Source organism: Emys orbicularis, chromosome 1, assembly GCF_028017835.1.
Source record: "Emys orbicularis isolate rEmyOrb1 chromosome 1, rEmyOrb1.hap1, whole genome shotgun sequence".
Taxonomy (NCBI): Eukaryota; Metazoa; Chordata; order Testudines; family Emydidae; genus Emys; species Emys orbicularis.
In genome coordinates, this window is record NC_088683.1 from 129,351,208 (window position 1) to 129,369,886 (window position 18,679).

The 18,679-nt window shown below is 43.9% G+C and overlaps 1 protein-coding gene across 1 annotated transcript in view; it reads left to right on the forward strand.

The window, feature by feature from the left end:
• The window catches only part of PPFIBP1 (PPFIA binding protein 1), a 74,849-nt gene that overhangs the window by 34,649 nt on the left and 21,521 nt on the right, over positions 1 to 18,679 (forward strand). The window contains exons 11-15 of the mRNA XM_065403735.1: positions 4,269 to 4,426; positions 7,155 to 7,285; positions 9,741 to 9,794; positions 16,534 to 16,594; positions 17,926 to 17,955. Coding sequence (XP_065259807.1) covers positions 4,269 to 4,426; positions 7,155 to 7,285; positions 9,741 to 9,794; positions 16,534 to 16,594; positions 17,926 to 17,955 — 434 coding nt within the window. The remainder of the gene's footprint in view (positions 1 to 4,268; positions 4,427 to 7,154; positions 7,286 to 9,740; positions 9,795 to 16,533; positions 16,595 to 17,925; positions 17,956 to 18,679) is intronic.

Sequence of the window (18,679 nt, forward strand, 5' to 3'; positions counted from 1 at the left end):
GGTCAATTGGGAGGTTTGGGGGGAACCCGGGCCCGCCCTATACTCCGGGTTCCAGCCCAGGGCCCTGTGGACTGCAGCTGTCTATAGTGCCTCCTGTAACAGCTACAACTCCCTGGGCTACTTCCCCATGGCCTCCTCCAAACACCTTCCTTATTCTCACCACAGGACCTTCCTCCTGGTGTCTGATAACGCTTGTGCTCCTCAGTCCTCCAGCAGCACACCCTCTCACTCTCAGCTCCTTGCGCCTCTTGCTCCCAGCTCCTCACACTCGCACCACAAACTGAAGTGAGCTCCTTTTAAAACCCAGGTGCCCTGATTAGCCTGCCTTAATTGATTCTAGCAGCTTCTTCTTAATTGGCTCCAGGTGTCCTAATTAGCCTGCCTGCCTTAACTGGTTCTAGCAGGTTTCTGACTACTCTAGTGCAGCCCCTGCTCTGGTCACTCAGGGAACAGAAAACTACTCATCCAGTGACCAGTATATTTGCCCTCTACCCCACTGGTCTGGGTCTGTCACAATATATATAAAAACAAATGGAAGAAAGGGGAAGTTTATAGTAATGAATATAAATCATAAGTTAGGAATTGTAGAGAATGGATAAGGGAAGCAAAGGAATCAAGGGGAAATATGTGGCCAATAGAGTTAAGGACAGTATGTCAGGCTCTGGGTTCTAGGCGGGTGAGGCCTACTGGTTGAAGCTTTGGCCGAGAACAGGCACCAAGGGTCGAAGCCAGCCGTAGAGTTGGGACTGGACCGAGGGCAGCGCTGAAACTGTGGTCTGGGACAGGCTGTGGTCAGAACCAAGGTCAAAGTCTGTAGACTAGCCAAATCAGTGTTACAGTTGGACTCCTGATGCAGGCCAAAGGTCAAATCTGGGTTAGAGTCAGTCTGTGGGGTCTGGAGGCAGGTGCAGGGCTGGTGCAAGGTGAGGTTTAGGGCCTGGAAAAGGCTGGAGAGGGCTGGAACAAGGCTCAGGCAAGGCTGGGGCAGGAACAGGAACCGGATCAAAGGCAGGCTGGAAGCCTGGGGAGTCTGTAACACTGCAAGGCAGCGGGAGAGTTCCTGACCAAGTAGTGCTGTTGCACAGGCTAACTTGCAACTTTGGGGGGGTCAGTGAAATACCTGTGCCTGGGGATCCTCTGACCCGGGCCTGCCCAGGGATAGACTGCAAAGCCTGTGAGTTAGCAGGAGGATGAGTAGGGGGACTCTTCCCCTCCCCTCTACCCCCCACATTTTGCTGACTCGAAAGCCACCTGCAACCTCACTTCCACAAGCCTTAGGAGGAGAGTCCCACCCATTAGGAAATAGACTGGAGGGAAGTCTCACTACTGTGCTGTTCCTAAGCGCTGCAGAAAAGGAGCCCTCACCCGGAGGACTTCCAGAGATTCATAGGAATTGGATCTTACGAAGTCAGCACAGGATGGTGGGTGGGGACTGTGATTTGCAGGATACTCTGTGGCCAACAGAATAAGGGGGCATCTCCCTATCTTCCTAAGAGCTGTTGGATCTCCTGGCCCTCAAAGGGTTTGTAGGAGCAAGACTCCTCCCCAGCAGCTCCTAGGACCATTTTTAAAGAAAAGAGAGAAATTCCCGCACAAAACTTTCATGAAGGTGAAGATAGAGTGGCAGGGGGGTGTTTGTGGTTTGAGTGCATTTGACCTTTCCAAATACTGGAGTTAAATACAAATGAAAAACTCAGTGTTAAGGTTTCATTTTTGAAGTAAGGCACCCAAACTACCTTAGCTGTGCCCCTGTTGCAATGCACTAAGGAAAATCACCAGTTCATGCTGCCTTAGCCACCCATAAGAAGCAGTTGCATTATATCAATGATCACTGAAATGCCTTCCTATTAATCATATAGTGAGTGTGCTGCTTTACATCATTATCGTCCTACGTAATAAACGTCGAAGCACTTTTACAAATTCCTGTTTAGACAAGTTGCATGGTCAAAGCAATCATTCCCCACTTACTGAGAGCCTGACCCTAAGCCCACTGAAGTCAATAGCAGTCATTCCATTGACCTCAGTGGGCTTCGGATCAGGATGTAAGAGCATGATTTTTCCTGGAGCTGAGAGCACTCAACTCCTCATGGTGGGCAATTTATTTACTAGTGTCATTGACCCCAGCTTGCTTGTCACTATATACAAACTTCATATGCCTATGTCATGAAATTTGAGCATTTACGTGAAAAGAGCAAAGGTTGGTATGACAGAGCAACCTATTTAATAGTGGAGAGACAGAGAGAGAGAGGCCTTGAAGCCAAGGTTCAGTGGTGTACATTTGTGATACTTTACATGCCACAGGAAATGATAAAAGTGTATTTTATTTCTTGTATGCTTCACAGAACACAGAGAATGTTTTCGGCTAGAGAAAAAGGGGCCGTAAGGTTGAGATTTTACTTTGACAATAAATGATAGGTTCTAGAAACACAGCGCTGTGAATGCCCCAATGCTTTTTCTTGTCATTGTCAGTCATGTGGTACTTTGGTATTGATCAGAAGTGTAGAAATCCATACCTTTCAATGTGACTGAACCAGTTAAAGAATGGCAATGCTGTCAGTGGAAAGCAGACTATACAAACTCTAACATGGTAGGGAATTGGCAGACTGAGACACCATTGATTTGTGGCACTGTACAAACTGTCCGGGAATTTTTTTTTTTCTTATTTAGAAGCTAGCACAGTCATTTATTTTGACTGTTCTTTGTCCAGTTATTTACGGCTTTGAGCTTTGTTCACCATTTTGGCTCAGATGGCACAATGGAGACAGATTTTGATTCTTCATCTTACATTTGGGACAACCATGTCTGCTGCGTTTTGGTGCAGTGAGGATGGGAAAAGAAACGTCTCTGTGCAGTGTTTTGGAGTTTGATACATTAATGAACACCAAGAATGTTCAACATAATATAATATATGGAGATATACCTATCTCATAGAACTGGAAGGGACCTTGAAAGGTCATCGAGTCCAGTCCCCTGCCTTCACTAGCAGGACCAAGTACTGATTTTTGCCCCAGATGGCCCCCTCAAGGATTGAACTCACAACCCTGGGTTTAGCAGGCCAATGCTCAAACCACTGAGCTATCCCTCCCCCTAGATGTTGAAAAGGAACCCACTGAAATGCTCATGTGGAGGGAGTGGGTTTCTGCTGTTGTAATTAAGAAATATAATTGCATGAGCAGGATGCTTCCATCCACTGTGGCTCTTTGATGCTGCTACAGTTGCATAAATGAGTCATTAGACAACTGGACCCAGCTAGGGGACAGTTCCCCCAGCTCAGGGTTGTATGAGCTGGCTTTTACATTGCCCCATGTGGGCCCCACCATAAGCCCTGCTTTGGATGTATTTGAGCGTGGACAGGAGTAGGATGGGGCAGGGCCACAGCACGAAACACAGTGGGGATTCCAGGCAGTGCTGCTACCGTAGGCAACTGGAGACAGGCAGCCTTTCAGGGCTATCTTAATCTAGGGGCCTCCACAGTAGCCCAGAATTCGGAGGGCACCAAGCCACCGTTAGTCCCTTTCCTCTAGCCTCAATGTGCTGTGCCCTGCCTCTTAATGGCACAGCAAAACATCTTACCCCATGCGTTTAAATGAGGATTGTGCATTCTGGTTCCACAAGAACCCCAAATAAACCTTGAAGAATCTATCTGGAGTCCACTAACCGTATATTTTTGGAAATTTTATTTATTCAAAACTATGACTTAAAAGAAATTCAACCCTCTTGGATTTAAAAAAAAAATCCAATTGGATCATTATTGTGCAGGGTTTCTGCCTAATATTGCCCAGACATCAAATTTCAAATATGGATTTATAGGGCCAGATCTTCAGCTGGAAGTTGGCATCATTCCATTAAAGCCAATGGAGCTATGCCGAATTACACCAGTTAAGGATTTGGCTCACAGTGTGAAACTTGGCTTGCCTTTTGTTGTATGGGCACAGCATCAAAAATGCTCCTATGGCTGCCTATGGGGTATCAGTACTTCTGTCCTGCTTTGGTACTGCTGGAATTGGAGCTCGTGCTGTTAAGCACTGATGTATTTTTGTTATTGGTGGAGTTTTACTTTAAGCTGTGTTGGGAAATCATAATGCCAGTCAGGAAGGGGTTAAAGAAGCCAGCCATCCCACCCTTACACCCTGTCTCCTCCTATCACCGTCACCCACCCACCCTGTTGTCCTATTGAGCATAAATAAAAGTCCTGCTTTGTCGTCCGTGAGAACAATACTCACATGTACTGAACTAAAGCCAGTACGTTTGCATCTCTCTTCTATTAGGCAAAGAAGGCGAATGTGAAGAATTTTTAAATTCAGGATCTGTTTCAGCGGTTTTATTGGACATGCAGAGTTTAACTGATCAAGAGAAAAGCCCATCTCCTGTCCCAGTAATCAGCTCTCCAAGCCATGAAGAGTTTAACACTACTGTTCCCGAAGAGGTATTGTTCTATATTTTCTCTCCGTGTATCACTACTTGACAACGTTACTCATGCTGTAGTTGTATTACAGAAACCAACCCCCTGCGTCTTTACGTTTTCTTGCTTGTTAGGCAGTTTCAGTAAAACTTCCCCATTTTGTTTGGAAAGTCCTTACTAGTATAGAATTTGTTTGAAAGCCACCAATCCCAAATTTGTGTAAACACAAAATCATATTTAATGTCCAGAAATGATTTTAATATCAAATATAAGAAAGTTGCTGGAACTGTATTCTCACTGATTTTATGTAAAATCTTATTTAAAAGCTTATTTTCACTTACCTGAAATAAATTTGAGACTATTTTAAATCAGTTAAAATATATACTATAGTATATTTAAAGGGGTGCAGTCCACTTGGTATCTTCTCCATTTCCAAAAATGAGTTATAAGTAGTTTATGATCTGTCCCATGCCAACATCCTTGATTTTACAAGCATGTTTTCCTATATTTAAAATATTTATCTCTCCCCTCAAAGCACTCATGCAAAATGAGGAACTAGCTGATTATACAGAGAAAACCAGTGAAAATAGCTGTAAACCAAATGCTGTCAAATGCACTAAGCAAGCAAACTGAAACATACTATCTCCTTCCCCGGCTCTCCCCGACCCATCCCCAACACACAAATGTTTCATTTATAGTTATCTTCAGGGTACCTTGTAACAGTGGATCAGAAAATTTCAGAGGGGTGTGATTCTTTTGAGTTGATGTCCCTTTAAACCTAGGGCATGGCCCTGCATTCCTTCAGCTGGCGATCCGGGTGAACAGGCCGTGCAGGATTGGGCACTAAGAAAGGCACTGTATCATGACAGTGATGTATAGTGTCAGGCAATATCTTACACCGAGATAACGTGTGAGTAAAAGGCTTGACTTCTATGGGACTGCTCATGTGTGAAAAGTTACTCATTTGTGTAGTGAGATTATGTCCCTAATTTTTATTTAGTATATCTACAAGTCTGGTGCTTCTGCCTTCTGGAAGGCTCTGAACAGCTTGGAATAGGGTGTTTGCCTCCAGGGGTTGAATTTATATACGCATATATCGTTTTCTTGATTCTCTTTTAAAGAAATCGAGAACAATGGTGAAATGTATTACTGTAGCACCTAGAAGCCCTCATCATGGACTGGGACCCCACTGTACTAAAGGCTGTACAAAGCCAGGCCAATCCCGGCCCCAAAGAGCTTACAATTTAAGTATAAGACACGACACAACAGGTGGAGATGGTGGAGAAACCCAGCTGCATTCTACCAGCAGTTTCATTCACAAACATGTCTTGCATTTGCATTGTAAAATAATGGGGATCTTTTTAGCTGATGTGGTACTGTCCTGTTACAGGTCTGTCTCATCTTATGCTGGGGTTACGTTCCGCAGTCAGCGCCTAAAGCGAAAATCGCATATAGTCAAAATTATATTGAGTGTAATGGCAGGCGGAATCGCCCGCACTACAGAAACAGTATTTAAATTGTTATTTTTCTCTTTTTTTTGTTTCGTTGTTTTTGTTTTTGTCAACCGCGTAAAGCTGAAATCGCGCATGTTAAATGCGCCTAAGATGCGACAGACCTGTATACATCATGTATTTAAACTGTTTCTTGTGTTTAATATCTGAGATAATAAAAATTGAAAATTAAAAGTATAATTTTCTCTTACCTTTTGTGTTTGTTAGTTTATATATTGTGCCTCTCTGTTTTGCTGAACTGAGGCCCAATCACTTAAACACGTGGTCACATCCCATTGAAGTTGCATTTAATGAGACTTAAACACATGCATAAAGTTAAGCACCTGCTTAAGGGTTGCACTGACCAGGGATGGATTTACACAAGTGCATAAAGTGAATTCAACTAATAACATTATGTAGATATTTAATAGGATGTTAGAGAAATTACTTTAAAAAATCCCTCTAAAATTTAATAGAAAATTACTTTGTACAGGATTTTTTGAACCATGCTATAGAAATGAAGAGCAAGCTTATAATTTTCTATTGAATCCTACAGGATGTTTCAAATAACCTATGAGAAAGTTACAGTTTTCTATTAAATTCCATAGGACTTTCCCAGGTTGTGTTTTTGTCTTTTAATTTTAATGCTATGGATACATTTTACTGTTATGTTCTGATATGTATCTGAGTAGTCCCATCGAACCCAATGGGATGCGTCCCATGCATAAAGCTGTGCATGCGTAAATAAATGATAGGATTAGGCCAGAAGCCCAGGGTTCAGCAGAGACCTTAAGTGTGTGTTTAAATGCTTTGCCGAACCAGGGCCTTAGTGCTTAGAGCCAGAGAGAGGCACTTTACATTTAAAAGAAAATAAATACCGTAGCTTAAATAATTGGCACCCTTGATGGAAGTCTCAGAGCAGCCAAGGACTGAACAGAGATGGAGAGTGAACTATTATTTCATGTCATGGGGGGGGGTCCATAAGGGAGATGCATTGACCAGGCAGCATCAAGAGGCTTATGCTGCTTTTATCCATCCTCTTATACCTGCTCTGTATACCAACAGAGGATTTTAAGCTCCAGTGTTGTCAGCCTGGCCCATTTTTATAAGCACTAAACTGTGTTTATAGTAAAAAGAAAATGAATGGAACCATATGCCTGAGTCAGACTTTTGTTTTTGTCGCTGATCTATTTGATTTTGATTTTCATACAGTGATTGTGTAGCTTTTGCCCACTCAAATGATGTGTCCTTCCTTCTTTTAGAACTCACTACAAATTCACACCAGCATCTTGCAAGTTTCAATCCCCGCTTTTCCACCAGCACCCGAAAGCCCAGAAGCAGCTACCGAAAAAGTAAAAGCACAGCCTAAACCAGAAGTTGCAAGTGAAGTGAGGTATAGTTATTACAAACTATTTCTAACTGGTATGTAAAGTCAAAGTTCTGTTACAAAATGTTAAGTGAAATTGTGTTTGTTAGTGACTGGACAATTAGAGTATTAAGTCTGTTTCCTCAAACTAGCACTGTCACATATTAGAACATCCATCTAGGACTGAAGTATATGCTCACCAAACCCATTTGTTTTCGCATTTCTATTATTGTTGTAGTTCATTATAGCACCACTAGTGTGCTACATGCTTGCTGACAAAGAAGGTGTTGAAATTAATAGGAATGTTGTGGGGAGCAGTTGCCCCATAATGCCCCCTGACTGGCTGAATGTGGCACGATAGGTGCTCCCTGCCTCAGTTCCTTCCCTGAGATGGGTCCCCTCAGCACACACCAGCCAGTGGTACGAGAGCTGTGGCTTAGCCTTCTGGCCAAGTCATAAACAAAAATTAACCCCTCTGGGGTAGCAAATGTCCAACTAAGAAGTCCCAACAAACAAAAAGGTGGTTCTACTCTTTGCGGGTTTCTCTTCACCCCACCCGCGGGGACCTGTTCCCAGTTTCTGGGCTACCTTTGAGAGTCTTTATGGCTCTGGGATAGAGCACTCAGCCCCTATGGTATTGTTCTGAGCCCTTGCTGGGCCCTGCTCTTGTAGAGCACCGGATCCCCGGGCTGGTTCCACTGGAGCAGTGGTACGTTTATCCTCGGGGGTATGCACAGGTCTTCCAGGGGGTACATCAACTCATCTAGATATTTGCCTAGTCTTACAACAGGCTACATAAAAAGCACAAGCTAAGTGAGTACAAACTAAACTTTCCTATAGACAATGACTTGTTTATACTGCTCTATATACTATACACTGAAATGTAAGTACAATATTTATATTCCAATTGATTTTATAATTATATAGTAAAAATGAGAATCTAATCAATTTTTCAGTAATAGAAGTGTCACAGCACACTGTCTGATTTTGTAAGCAAGTAGTTTTTAAGTGAGGTGAAACTTGGGGTGGTACGCAAGACCAATCAGACTCCTGAAAGGGGTACAGTAGTCTGGAAAGGTTGAGAGCCACTGCCCTGAAGTACCCTTCTCCTGCAGACCCTGGCTCAGAAGCTTACATAGGAGCCTGCCCATTCCTTCTGGTTCCACAGGGAAGACTGATCTCCCTCAGCCCTTTTACAAGGCCTAGGTGTCCATTAAGCTGCCACTTGACCCTCCTTAGCCATGTCCTCTCAGTCTGGGAAGCAGCTAATTAATTATGGCCTGTGTGTGGCTGGTTCCATTTCCCCCTTTAAGACCGGGATGAACATAAAACTGATGTAATGCAGTGGAGAATCAGGATAATTGCTTTTACTTTATATAAATAGCTTAGTTTTAGATGCAATATCATAATATGTAGTGTGAATTTGCTGTAAGCGATTTGCAGTCAGAGATTTTTTTAAATTCCTGCAAAGCACTGCCAAACCCAAACCGAAACTGAGAATGACTAGCCAGTACTGGCCACAGGAGCCATAAATAAGCTACCAGGAAGAAGATAAATCAGTTTCAAGAAGTCTGAGAGATTGATTCCCTTGAGGCTGGCATATGACAATGAAATTGGGTTTTTCTAGCCTGAGGCATAAGTGAGTACAGATTTTACTAAGGAGCGTTGGTTGAGATTTTTAAAGCCAGCTAGAGGATTACAGCCTTAGCCACAGAACTCCCAGTAAAGCTAATGAGAGGTGTTTAGCTAAATTCCTTAGCTGGGTTTTGAAGATCTCAACCATTATTTTTATCTATAATAATATGGGATGTTAGGAATCCAAATGCCATGAAATCTCATTGATATAAGACTGTCTTTGACTTTAGTGTACAAACTAGAGCAGACAAGTGCTGAAGCGTGCTTTCTTTGGCCCTGATCCAGGAAAGCATTTCCACCCAGGACAGCTTGTGCTTCAGTGTTTTCCTGAATCAGGGCCTCTGTCTTTCTCTGCTCTCCCTCCTTCCTTCCCACTCTTCCACTGGTTCCCATATTTCTCCATGCTGTGCTGCCACTCATGTAGCTCTAGCCTTAAGCAATGTGAATCTCATTTCTTGTTCATTTTCTCTATTTTTAAAAACAATCACTGTGACCTGACTCATTGCCAGAGTTCCCATTATAGCCTGCTTGTGTCTCCATTTCTTGCAAGGCATGTGAGACCATTACACATGCTGTGACCCCTTAATTTACTCAGACTCAATTTCTGAATATGTTGGTTAGCCTGCGGTGCTTGAAGTGATGTAGGAAGTCTTTGCCATGCTTCTTGAGTTCACTCCCACCCTTTTTCTTTTATAACAGGAGATGACAGAAGGAAAGATTTGATTTGTGGTAATATACAGCCATTCAGGTGAAAAAAGAGAGAGTTAAAATTCACTAGTTGAGAAGATAGAATGTATTCATGGAATTCTTAGATATCTTATAATGTAGTACCTTGTCTGTTTTACAGTGAAGGGACAACATCATGTTCCTCCGTAGAAACACAGCCATGTGACAGTCCATTGTAAGTACCATATCAACCAATGAAATGCTTCTACTTAGACACCTTTCTACCATATTTTTAAAGAATTTTTTTAATGATCACACGAAAATGTGTGTAGTTATTCTAACCACGTTAACTCATTTTAAAATAATTTGGTGATGTTGATAGTTTTCTGCTCTGATAATTTCTAATGCTCTTTCTATAAATGTACACTAGCGTCTCATTTCTGTTGCAGTATGAAATGTCTTCAGTCAAGTCATGTAACATCAGTGGGCTTGGGGAATTACATTTTTTTTTTTAAATACGTATGCAGCTACACACAGATGCTGAGATCAGCTCTGCATGGGAAGGCTCAGCTCAGGCACCTCCCAGTTCCTAAGGCATGCACCCCCCTTTGGCATGTAAACCCAAAATTATACCCTCTTGCACTGCACAGAAAACTGTACAGCGGACGCTCATAAAATTCGCCCCCTCCCTCAATGTGGAGAGAGATAGGCAACAGCTTTCTGCCCTCAGTTATGATTTCCACACATTGGTTTTAGACAAAACAAAAACAAGTTTATTAACTACAAAAGATAGATATTAAGTGATTATAAGGGATAAACAGATCAAAGCAGATTGTGTTTTTGTTTATTTGCTAGGTAATCTAAGTTTAATATACTAAAGAGATTGGATATGAGTAGCAAATTCTCACCCTAATTGTTTTTTTACTCAGTTTCAGAGATTCTTGAGGGCAAGCTGCACTTGCTTGCAGCTTAAAACCCCAGGTATTCCTTTCACAGGCTAGAAATCCCTCTAGCCTGGGTCCAGCCCTTCTCTCCTAGTCCAGTCTTTGTTCCTCAGGTGTTTCCAGCAGTTGTCTTGGGCAGGGAGTCAGTGAAGAACCACGATGATGTCACTCCCCTGTCTTAAATAGCTTTTGCATATGGCGGGAATCCTTTGTCCACCCTCTTGGTTCCCACGCCCAGTCAGTGGAAGAACACTGATATTCCAAGATGGAGTCCAGTACCAAGTGACTTGGTCATATGCCCCTGTAGGGTCGCAGCAGCCATGACTCGGAGGCTGTTTGTAGCATCCTCAGGAAGGCTCCCCGGTGGGAGATTAGCATCTTCTAAAACCTATTGTTTTCCCTAATGGCCCTTTCCAGCCAGCCATCTAGACTGATTGCATTCTGCCTAGTGGGCATTCCCCAGGTGTAAGCACATTTGTAATAGATGCATAGACAATATTCCTAACTTAAGATACAAACATGATACATGCATACAGATACGATTATCATATTCAGTGAATCATCACCTTTTCAATGATATTTTACATGACCTATCTTGCATAAAATATATCATAGTTATGCCATATCATAATATTACTATGAAGAATATGGGGTGTAATGCCACAATGTACACATGACTTATGTTTGCCTTTTATGGTAATGACAAAGGGACATTGGCTAGTGTAGAGGAGCGGACTCACCTCTGTGGCGCCTCCTGCTGGTAGTCTCCGGGAATTAGCTCATTTCAGCATTGGAGCACCCCCTGCAGGCCGGTGGTCCGCCTGTCCTCCAGCCCCCGTGTCCCTCCCGGACCCCGGTGCCCTTTTATCTGGGGTGCTGCCCCCTGGCAGTACACCCCTCAGTACTAGAGTCTCCCCTCCCCGGGGAACCCCCAACCACTATCCCTACCTCGCCTCAGAATAAGTCCATTGCCAGTCACCAACTAGCCCCCGCTCCCTGGGGCAGACTGCAGTATAAGCCACTCATCACAGGCAAGGTTGGGTTTGGACCTGCTGCCTTGGCCTACCCCTGGGCTGCCCTCTGCAACCCCCAGTACCCCTTGGCCTCCTACTAGGCCGCAGCCTGGGGCTATCCAGGCTGGAGCTCCCCAGCTCCTCAGCCTGTCCCCAGCCCTGCTCCACTCTGGTACTCTGTCTCTAGCTCGCTGCAGCCAGGCCCTTCTCCCTCTGAAGGCAGAGAGAGACTGCTTGGCCTTTGCCTCACAGCCTTTTTATATAGGGCCAGCTCCCAGCCACAACCTTCCCCCGGGCTGTTTTAAGCCCTTCAGGGCAGGAGCGGGGTAACCACCCCGCTACAGCTAGCTAAAGGGATTTGTCATGGGAAATTAATTTTAACCTCAGTCATTTACCTTTATTGTCCACTGAGATCAATGGGACTACTTACTTGCTCAAAGGTAAACATGTGCTTAAGTTGTTTGCTGAAAAGGGGCATAAAGCCATCACAATTAGTATATTGCTTGTGTGTGCGCATACTAGGCTCCTTGCGTCGGCCCTGCACGTACTCACCAGAAGCATGTGTGACGATGTACAGTTCAGTGCACCATGGGTAGGTATCCCAGTGTGCAACCCACCACCATCCAGTGCACTGTCTTTTGGGAAGTTTTGACAATGCATGGTGAGGACTTGGAGCAAGGGGTCAACTTCTCAACATGCAACTGTTGCCATCCTATAATGTCATCTATATCCCATAATTTTTGCACCTTTATAAAAAAATCCCACAAACCCACATGGCATTCCTTGCTGTCCGCATCTCTGACAGAAGCATGAAGCTTGCACAGCTCTCACTAATGTTGTGTGTGTGTTTTTTTTTGTTTTTGTTTTTTATAAATGGAGATATCCTATCTCCTAGAACTGGAAGGGACCTTGAAAGGTCATTGAGTCCAGCCCCCTGCCTTCACTAGCAGGACCAAGTACTGATTTTGCCCCAGATCCCTAAGTGGCCCCCTCGAGGATTGAACTCATAACCCTGGGTTTAGCAGGCTAATGCTCAAACCACTGAGCTATCCCTCCCACCCTAACAGTTATAACTGTTGCAAGCACAGGATGCGTGATCCTTCAGTATTTGCAGAGTCGTAAGAAGAACCAAATCAGCGGGGAACATGAGAATTTCCTGCAAGACACTTTGCTGAGGGACATAGCAAGAATCAATTCAAGGTTGTGGGTGGCATTCATGGAGCAGCTGCAAATGGCAGAGTGCCACTGCTGGGCCCAAGAAACGAGCACTGACTGGAGGGATTGCATCGTACTGCAGGCTTGGGATGACAAGCAGTAGCTGCAGAACTTTCAGATGTGCAAGGCCACATTCCTGGAACTGTGTGCCAAGCTCACCCCAGCCTTCCATTGCAGGAACACCGAATGAGAGCTGCACTGACGGTGGAGAAGTGAGTGGCGATCGCACTGTGGAAACTTGCAATGCCAGATTGCTGCCTGTCAGTAGGAAATCATTTTGGAGTTGGAAAATCCACTGTGGGGGCTGCTGTCATGCAAGTGTGCAGAGCCATTAATTGTCTCCTGCTATGCAGGACTGTGGCTCCTGGCAATATGCAGAATATAGTGGATGGATTTGCAGCAGTAGGGTTCCAGAACTGTGGTGGGGCGATAGATGGGACACACATCCCTATTTTGGCCCCAAAGCACCTTGCCCCAGAGTACACTAACAGAAAGAGCTGCTTTTCTAGCATTATGCAATCATTGTTGGATTACCGGGGGCGCTTCGCTGAGATCAGTGTGGGCTGGTCAGAGAAGGTGCATGATACTCGCCTCTTTAAAAACACAGGACAGTTAATGAAGCTACAAGCAAGGACTTTCTTTCTGGACCAATGGATTAACATTGGCCATGTTGATGTGCCAATAGTGATCCCAGGGGACCCAGCCTTTCCCTGGCTCCGCTGGGTCATGAAGCTGTACACTGGCCACCTCAACAGCACCAAGGAAAGATTCAACTACTAGCTCAGCAAGTGCAGAATGACAGTTGAATGCACTTTTGGAAAATTGACGGCACGCTGGCATTGTTTACTCACAAGACTGGATCGCAGTATGAAACACATTCCAATGGTATTGCTGCCTGCTGTATCCTGCATAATATCTGTGAAGCAAAGTGGGGAAAGTTGCCACTGTTGTGGAGGGCGAAGGTGGAGCAGCTGTCGTCTGAGTTTGAACAGCCAGATGCAAGGTTTATTAGACGAGCTCAATGTGGAGCTATATGGCTCATGGAGGCTTTGAAGGAGCACTTTAACAGTGAGCCAGAATAATGCATTGTGGTGTACTGTGCTCAACCTGGCCATACACTTTTGGGGCATGTTAGACATTGTGAGGTGCTTGGTGTACATCTGTGAATTTACACTGTCAATGCACCTATTAATTTTGCGGTGCTTGCTGTCCATTTAAGATGATTATACTGTTTGTCATTGATCCTATGAGTCGTCTCACGTTGTACAGTAACAAGTAAGTGGGTGGTTTTAGAGATGCTAGGCATTCTGCAACATATGTTGTAAGCTAATAAAGAGGAATTATTTTCCAAATAATAGAATTTTATTCAATAACAAAACCAGTGCAAAGAAAAATCTGTGCAATGTAAAAGTAAATACATTAAAAACTTAATAAATTAGTGGAACAGAACTTAACAAGGAGAGAGAACATTCATATCCATTTTACCTACGCATATGGCAATTGTGGCTTTCACAAGTCAGTGTACTTGAAGCTGTGGTTTTCCTAATGTCCCCAGTGTGGAGTGATGGAGTGTAAGAATGCGACCCCTAATGCCCGGTGGAATATTGAGGACGGGTGGAGAGAGGTGCTGTAATGGAGTTCACCATGGACTGCAAAGGGAAGTGAGCCCGTGACTGTTGAACCTCTCGGTCTGTGACAGTCTGCAGCATCTGTGTTTGCTGCTGTTGAAGCCCCATTGTGTCCTGGTGTATCTTCCTCTCCTTTTTCTGCTGGGACTCCTGGGCCTTTCTCCTGTCCGTTCTTTCCTTCTCCAGGCTATCTGCAGTGTTCACATTTCAGGCCCCTTGCTTGTAGTTTAATGCAGCACTGTCTTGCAGGATCTCATTGAACATATCATCCCGAGTCCTCTTCTTTCACCTCCTTCTCTGGCTCAGGCGTTCCATGGGTGTGGAGAGGGAACCCCTCAAGGGTGCAATGGCAGCAACTGCAGATAAAGCACATAGAGGTACCGTTGTCAGTGTAGTCACAATGGAAAGTGAAACTTGAGATTCAGAACTCCCTTCCCTTGCTCCCATAAAGTTTTAAACAAGACATGCTCGCTGACACGTCTTCTTCTGAATGCTTGTGTATGGCGCCACTCTCAGCCATGGTGAATACATCCCACCAGGGTGAGGGAAATGAGGAGAGAATTGCTCAGATGCATGAAACTGAGTATAAGGCGAAGACACCGAATACTGGCACCATTTTCCACAGGCAGTGGTGATTTTAGCTGATATCTCTCTCCAGAGGGTAACAAAAGCACAGAGAGCGCAGCTGCTGCTGGCGTCCCGGAACTGCCCTGGCTCATATGCTGCTACCCTGTGCACTGCAGTGGTGCCTGCCAAAGTTATTGCCAGCTGGCGTGTGAAAGTGCCCTACTGCAAAGGAAGAAATAAGGCTGTCATCCTCGGAAACATTCGGGAGAGGACTGCAGAGTACCTCCATGAAAGTGTCATTAAGATCTCTCAGGAGGATTCAAGGGACATCCCTGTATACAGAAACAAACTGCTCCTCATAGTCTCCCTTCCCTAACTCTAGAGGGGAATGAAAAGCAGATAGCAGTCCTACAGCTCTTTGTTGTACTTCTAGTACAAGTCAATTAATGAAAAGTCGATAGCTGTGTCCTGTTAAGTTGGGAGTGCCATCAGTACATCATTGTGATGGGAAATACATTTACACTTCCCCTACTTTGGGCTCACCCGTGCCCAACTGCCGGGACTGACTGGACTGCAGTGGAATCTCAAACAGGTCCTGGCTCATGTCATCCCTCATCTTCCTCCTTGTCCTCGCTGTTCATGGCAGGAGTCTGTGTCTCGATCTCCTAGGAGGTATCCACAGTGTTGATGGGGTCTCTGCCAAGTATGGCATGCAGCTCTTCTGTACATCGACCATACGGGGTGCTTACATTGGTGAGAGACAAATTTAAGTGTAGACATGTGCACAATTAGGTTGACGCAAGGCAGCGTATGTCGACTTAACTTCATAATATAGACCAGACCTATGTCTCATTGAAAGTCACTTCTGAAAATAGGACTTAGGGTTACATTTTCAAAAGCAGCTCAGTGACTTAATAACCTAAGTCTCTGAAAATGAAATTTGGCAATACCTGTTGTTGACAATGTTGTGTCTTTCTTTTCCTAGTTTAGTTTTTTTCAATTTTTTGCAATCTAAACATAGTGCGTGCATTTTCCTTCTTTGTGATCCCAAAGCAGTTTCTTTTCTATCTTTACTGATATCCTAAAATAGTGATTTTTTTTCCTTGAGGGACTTTCCTTTAAGAATAGTTATATTTTGTTTTTAAAATGTATATGAACTTCTTAACAAGTGAAATAACAGAGTGTTTTTAAATGTCCACCTAAATTGCTTGAATGAAACCTTTACAAATTGGTTACTGTATGCATACATGCAAATTAAACACTAAGAGCTTGCAAGTTATGCGTGCAATTTGGCTCATGCAAGTACATATTTTGGATGTCTATTTCAGCCTACCTTTTGGAAAATTTAATTTAAAATAAGAAGCAAAGAATTTCAGAGTTAAACTGCCTGTCACTCCATCATTAGCTCATCCTCTTGTAGCTTAACATAGCAGTAATTATGCTATGGAAGATTTCCTGGCAATACCTAGCCACCACATGGGAGGAGTTAACAAGGGAGGGCTGTAATACAATCTTTATATAGTTCTTTAGAGTACATTTGCCTTTGAGACAATGGGATCTAGCTTCATTAACTCATAATCATTTTGATTTTTATGCTCTTATTGTAGAATGTCAGCCCTGCAAAAATCCAGCAGTCTGGGCAATTTGAAGGAAGAGGCATCAGAAGTGGTTGGTTTTGTTTTTTAGTCCTTTCTTTCCCCTTAATACTGAGGCCCAGATTGTCTACGCCAATTCTGGCCCCCTGACTGGTGCAAGGGGCTGGAATCTGGCTGGAGCTGGCTAGTTGAGAAGTCCTGAGGTGGTGGAGGAGGTCTCTTAGCCCTGGTCTACACTGGGGTGGGGGGTCGATTTAAGTTACGCAACTTCAGCTACGTGAATAACGTCGACGTACTTAGATCGACTTACCGTGGTGTCTTCACCGCAGTGAGTCGACTGCTGCTGCTCCCCCGTCGACTCTGCTTGCATCTCTCACCGAGCTGGAGTACAGGAGTCGATCGGAGAGCGCTCGTAGGTCGATTTATCGCTTCTAGATTAGACACGATAAATCGATCCCCGCTGGATTGATCGCTGCCCGCCAATCCGGTGCGTAGTAAAGACATACCCTTAGGTGGCATGGAGTCAGTTCCTCTACCAGCTCTGCCTGCCTGCCCCAGATTAGGTTTGGAGCAGCGCATAGCTCTGTTCATTCAATTTACAGCTAGCTATGACCCCATTTGTAACAAAATCCTGTGGATATTAGTGAAGAAAATCTGTCCCTGAATATTTAGGGGTCTATCCTCTTACTGTATGAGGTATTTACATAAGTAAATCACCTGCACTCCAAAGCTGTGTCTTCATTAGGTAAAAAGGTGTATTCTTAATTCAAGTTACCTAACTAGAGGTAAAATCCTAGTAAAGACAAGGCAGTTTGCCATTGTCATGTAAGTTAGCAGGGCAAGTTGAAGACAAGGGGCCCCCAGCATCTCAGCAGTAGAGATGGGTGAATGATGGAGATGGAGGAAACTGGAGGAGAGGGTGAATTTTGCTTAGGGTTAAAAACCTTTATCTGTCATAACGAGAACCAGAACTAAACAGGTCAGATCTGAGTCCCATTATATCCAAATCCGTGATAAGCAGCTCTAGTTCAGGCTGACTGTTATTTGCAAGGAAGGGAAAACCTGCAATTATACCCCATAAGATTTATTTGCACTGTGCTCAGAGAGAGATGCTTTTTTACCAGCACTAAATTCATTTACTTTTTGTAATTAAAACCAGCCTTGGTTGTGCAAAGCCATTAATAAATCAGGATCTAAAAAGGACTATATTATGAAATCCAAAACCTAAACAGAACTGCATGTATGGGGGAAAATAAAAAGTGACATTACTTCCCCTAGATTATAGTTCTTAAGTGATTCCTTTTGAAAAATAGAAGAGGAAAGAAATCTCACTATTTTTAACTGAAATGAATTAAATAATGAGGTAACTAAGAATTTTAACACTTCTCAATCCTTCCCAAACAGGACAAAGAACCTGTACAGAAACCAGCAGAGGTAATTTTTGTGTGTGTGTCTTCGTGTGAAGCAATGCAGAGAGCAGAAGGTGTTTTAAATAGCGTAATTTTATTAACATTGTATCAGAATTTTGAAGGGAGAATAGCAGAACTGCAAGCAAGGTTGTGGAGTGTGATTCAGAGAATATATTCGGGTCTCCACCATCACTTTGGGTCAAGTTTATATTCTCTCACTCACTCTTGTCTTCTCACACATGGCTCTTCATTTTGACTGGCTGAGAATAAATAAAATCACCCATTAGCTATTGTTCCCCACCTTCTCTTGGGGCAAACATATTCAAATCACTCTGTCTCCTAGTTGAGGTTCTCCCCTCACCTATACTCACCCGGCCCCAAAGACACCCCTTATTGTGGTACGCTGTCCTGGCTAAGCAGGACTCCAGGGGGCTTGCAGCCCAAACCATTGATGCTTCTCACGAGCCAGCCAGAGGATTCCTTACAGAGCAGCACAAGCAGTTCCTGTTCCCACATGGCAGAGTGCATGCTGCTGATTCAGCATGCTCATCCCTTGACAGCCCAGGATCAAGGGATATAGAGTGTCTCCAGCCCTGCAACCCTGTGAGGTTACACATTGCTCCACCACAAACTAACAAAGCTGGGTCTCAGATTTGTTATTTAGCTTTGTAGCATTTGTAATTAACTTGTTTTTCTACCTTGGAAATCTTCCAAGTTCCCATTGTTTCGGAGCTTATCTTTTTACAGTG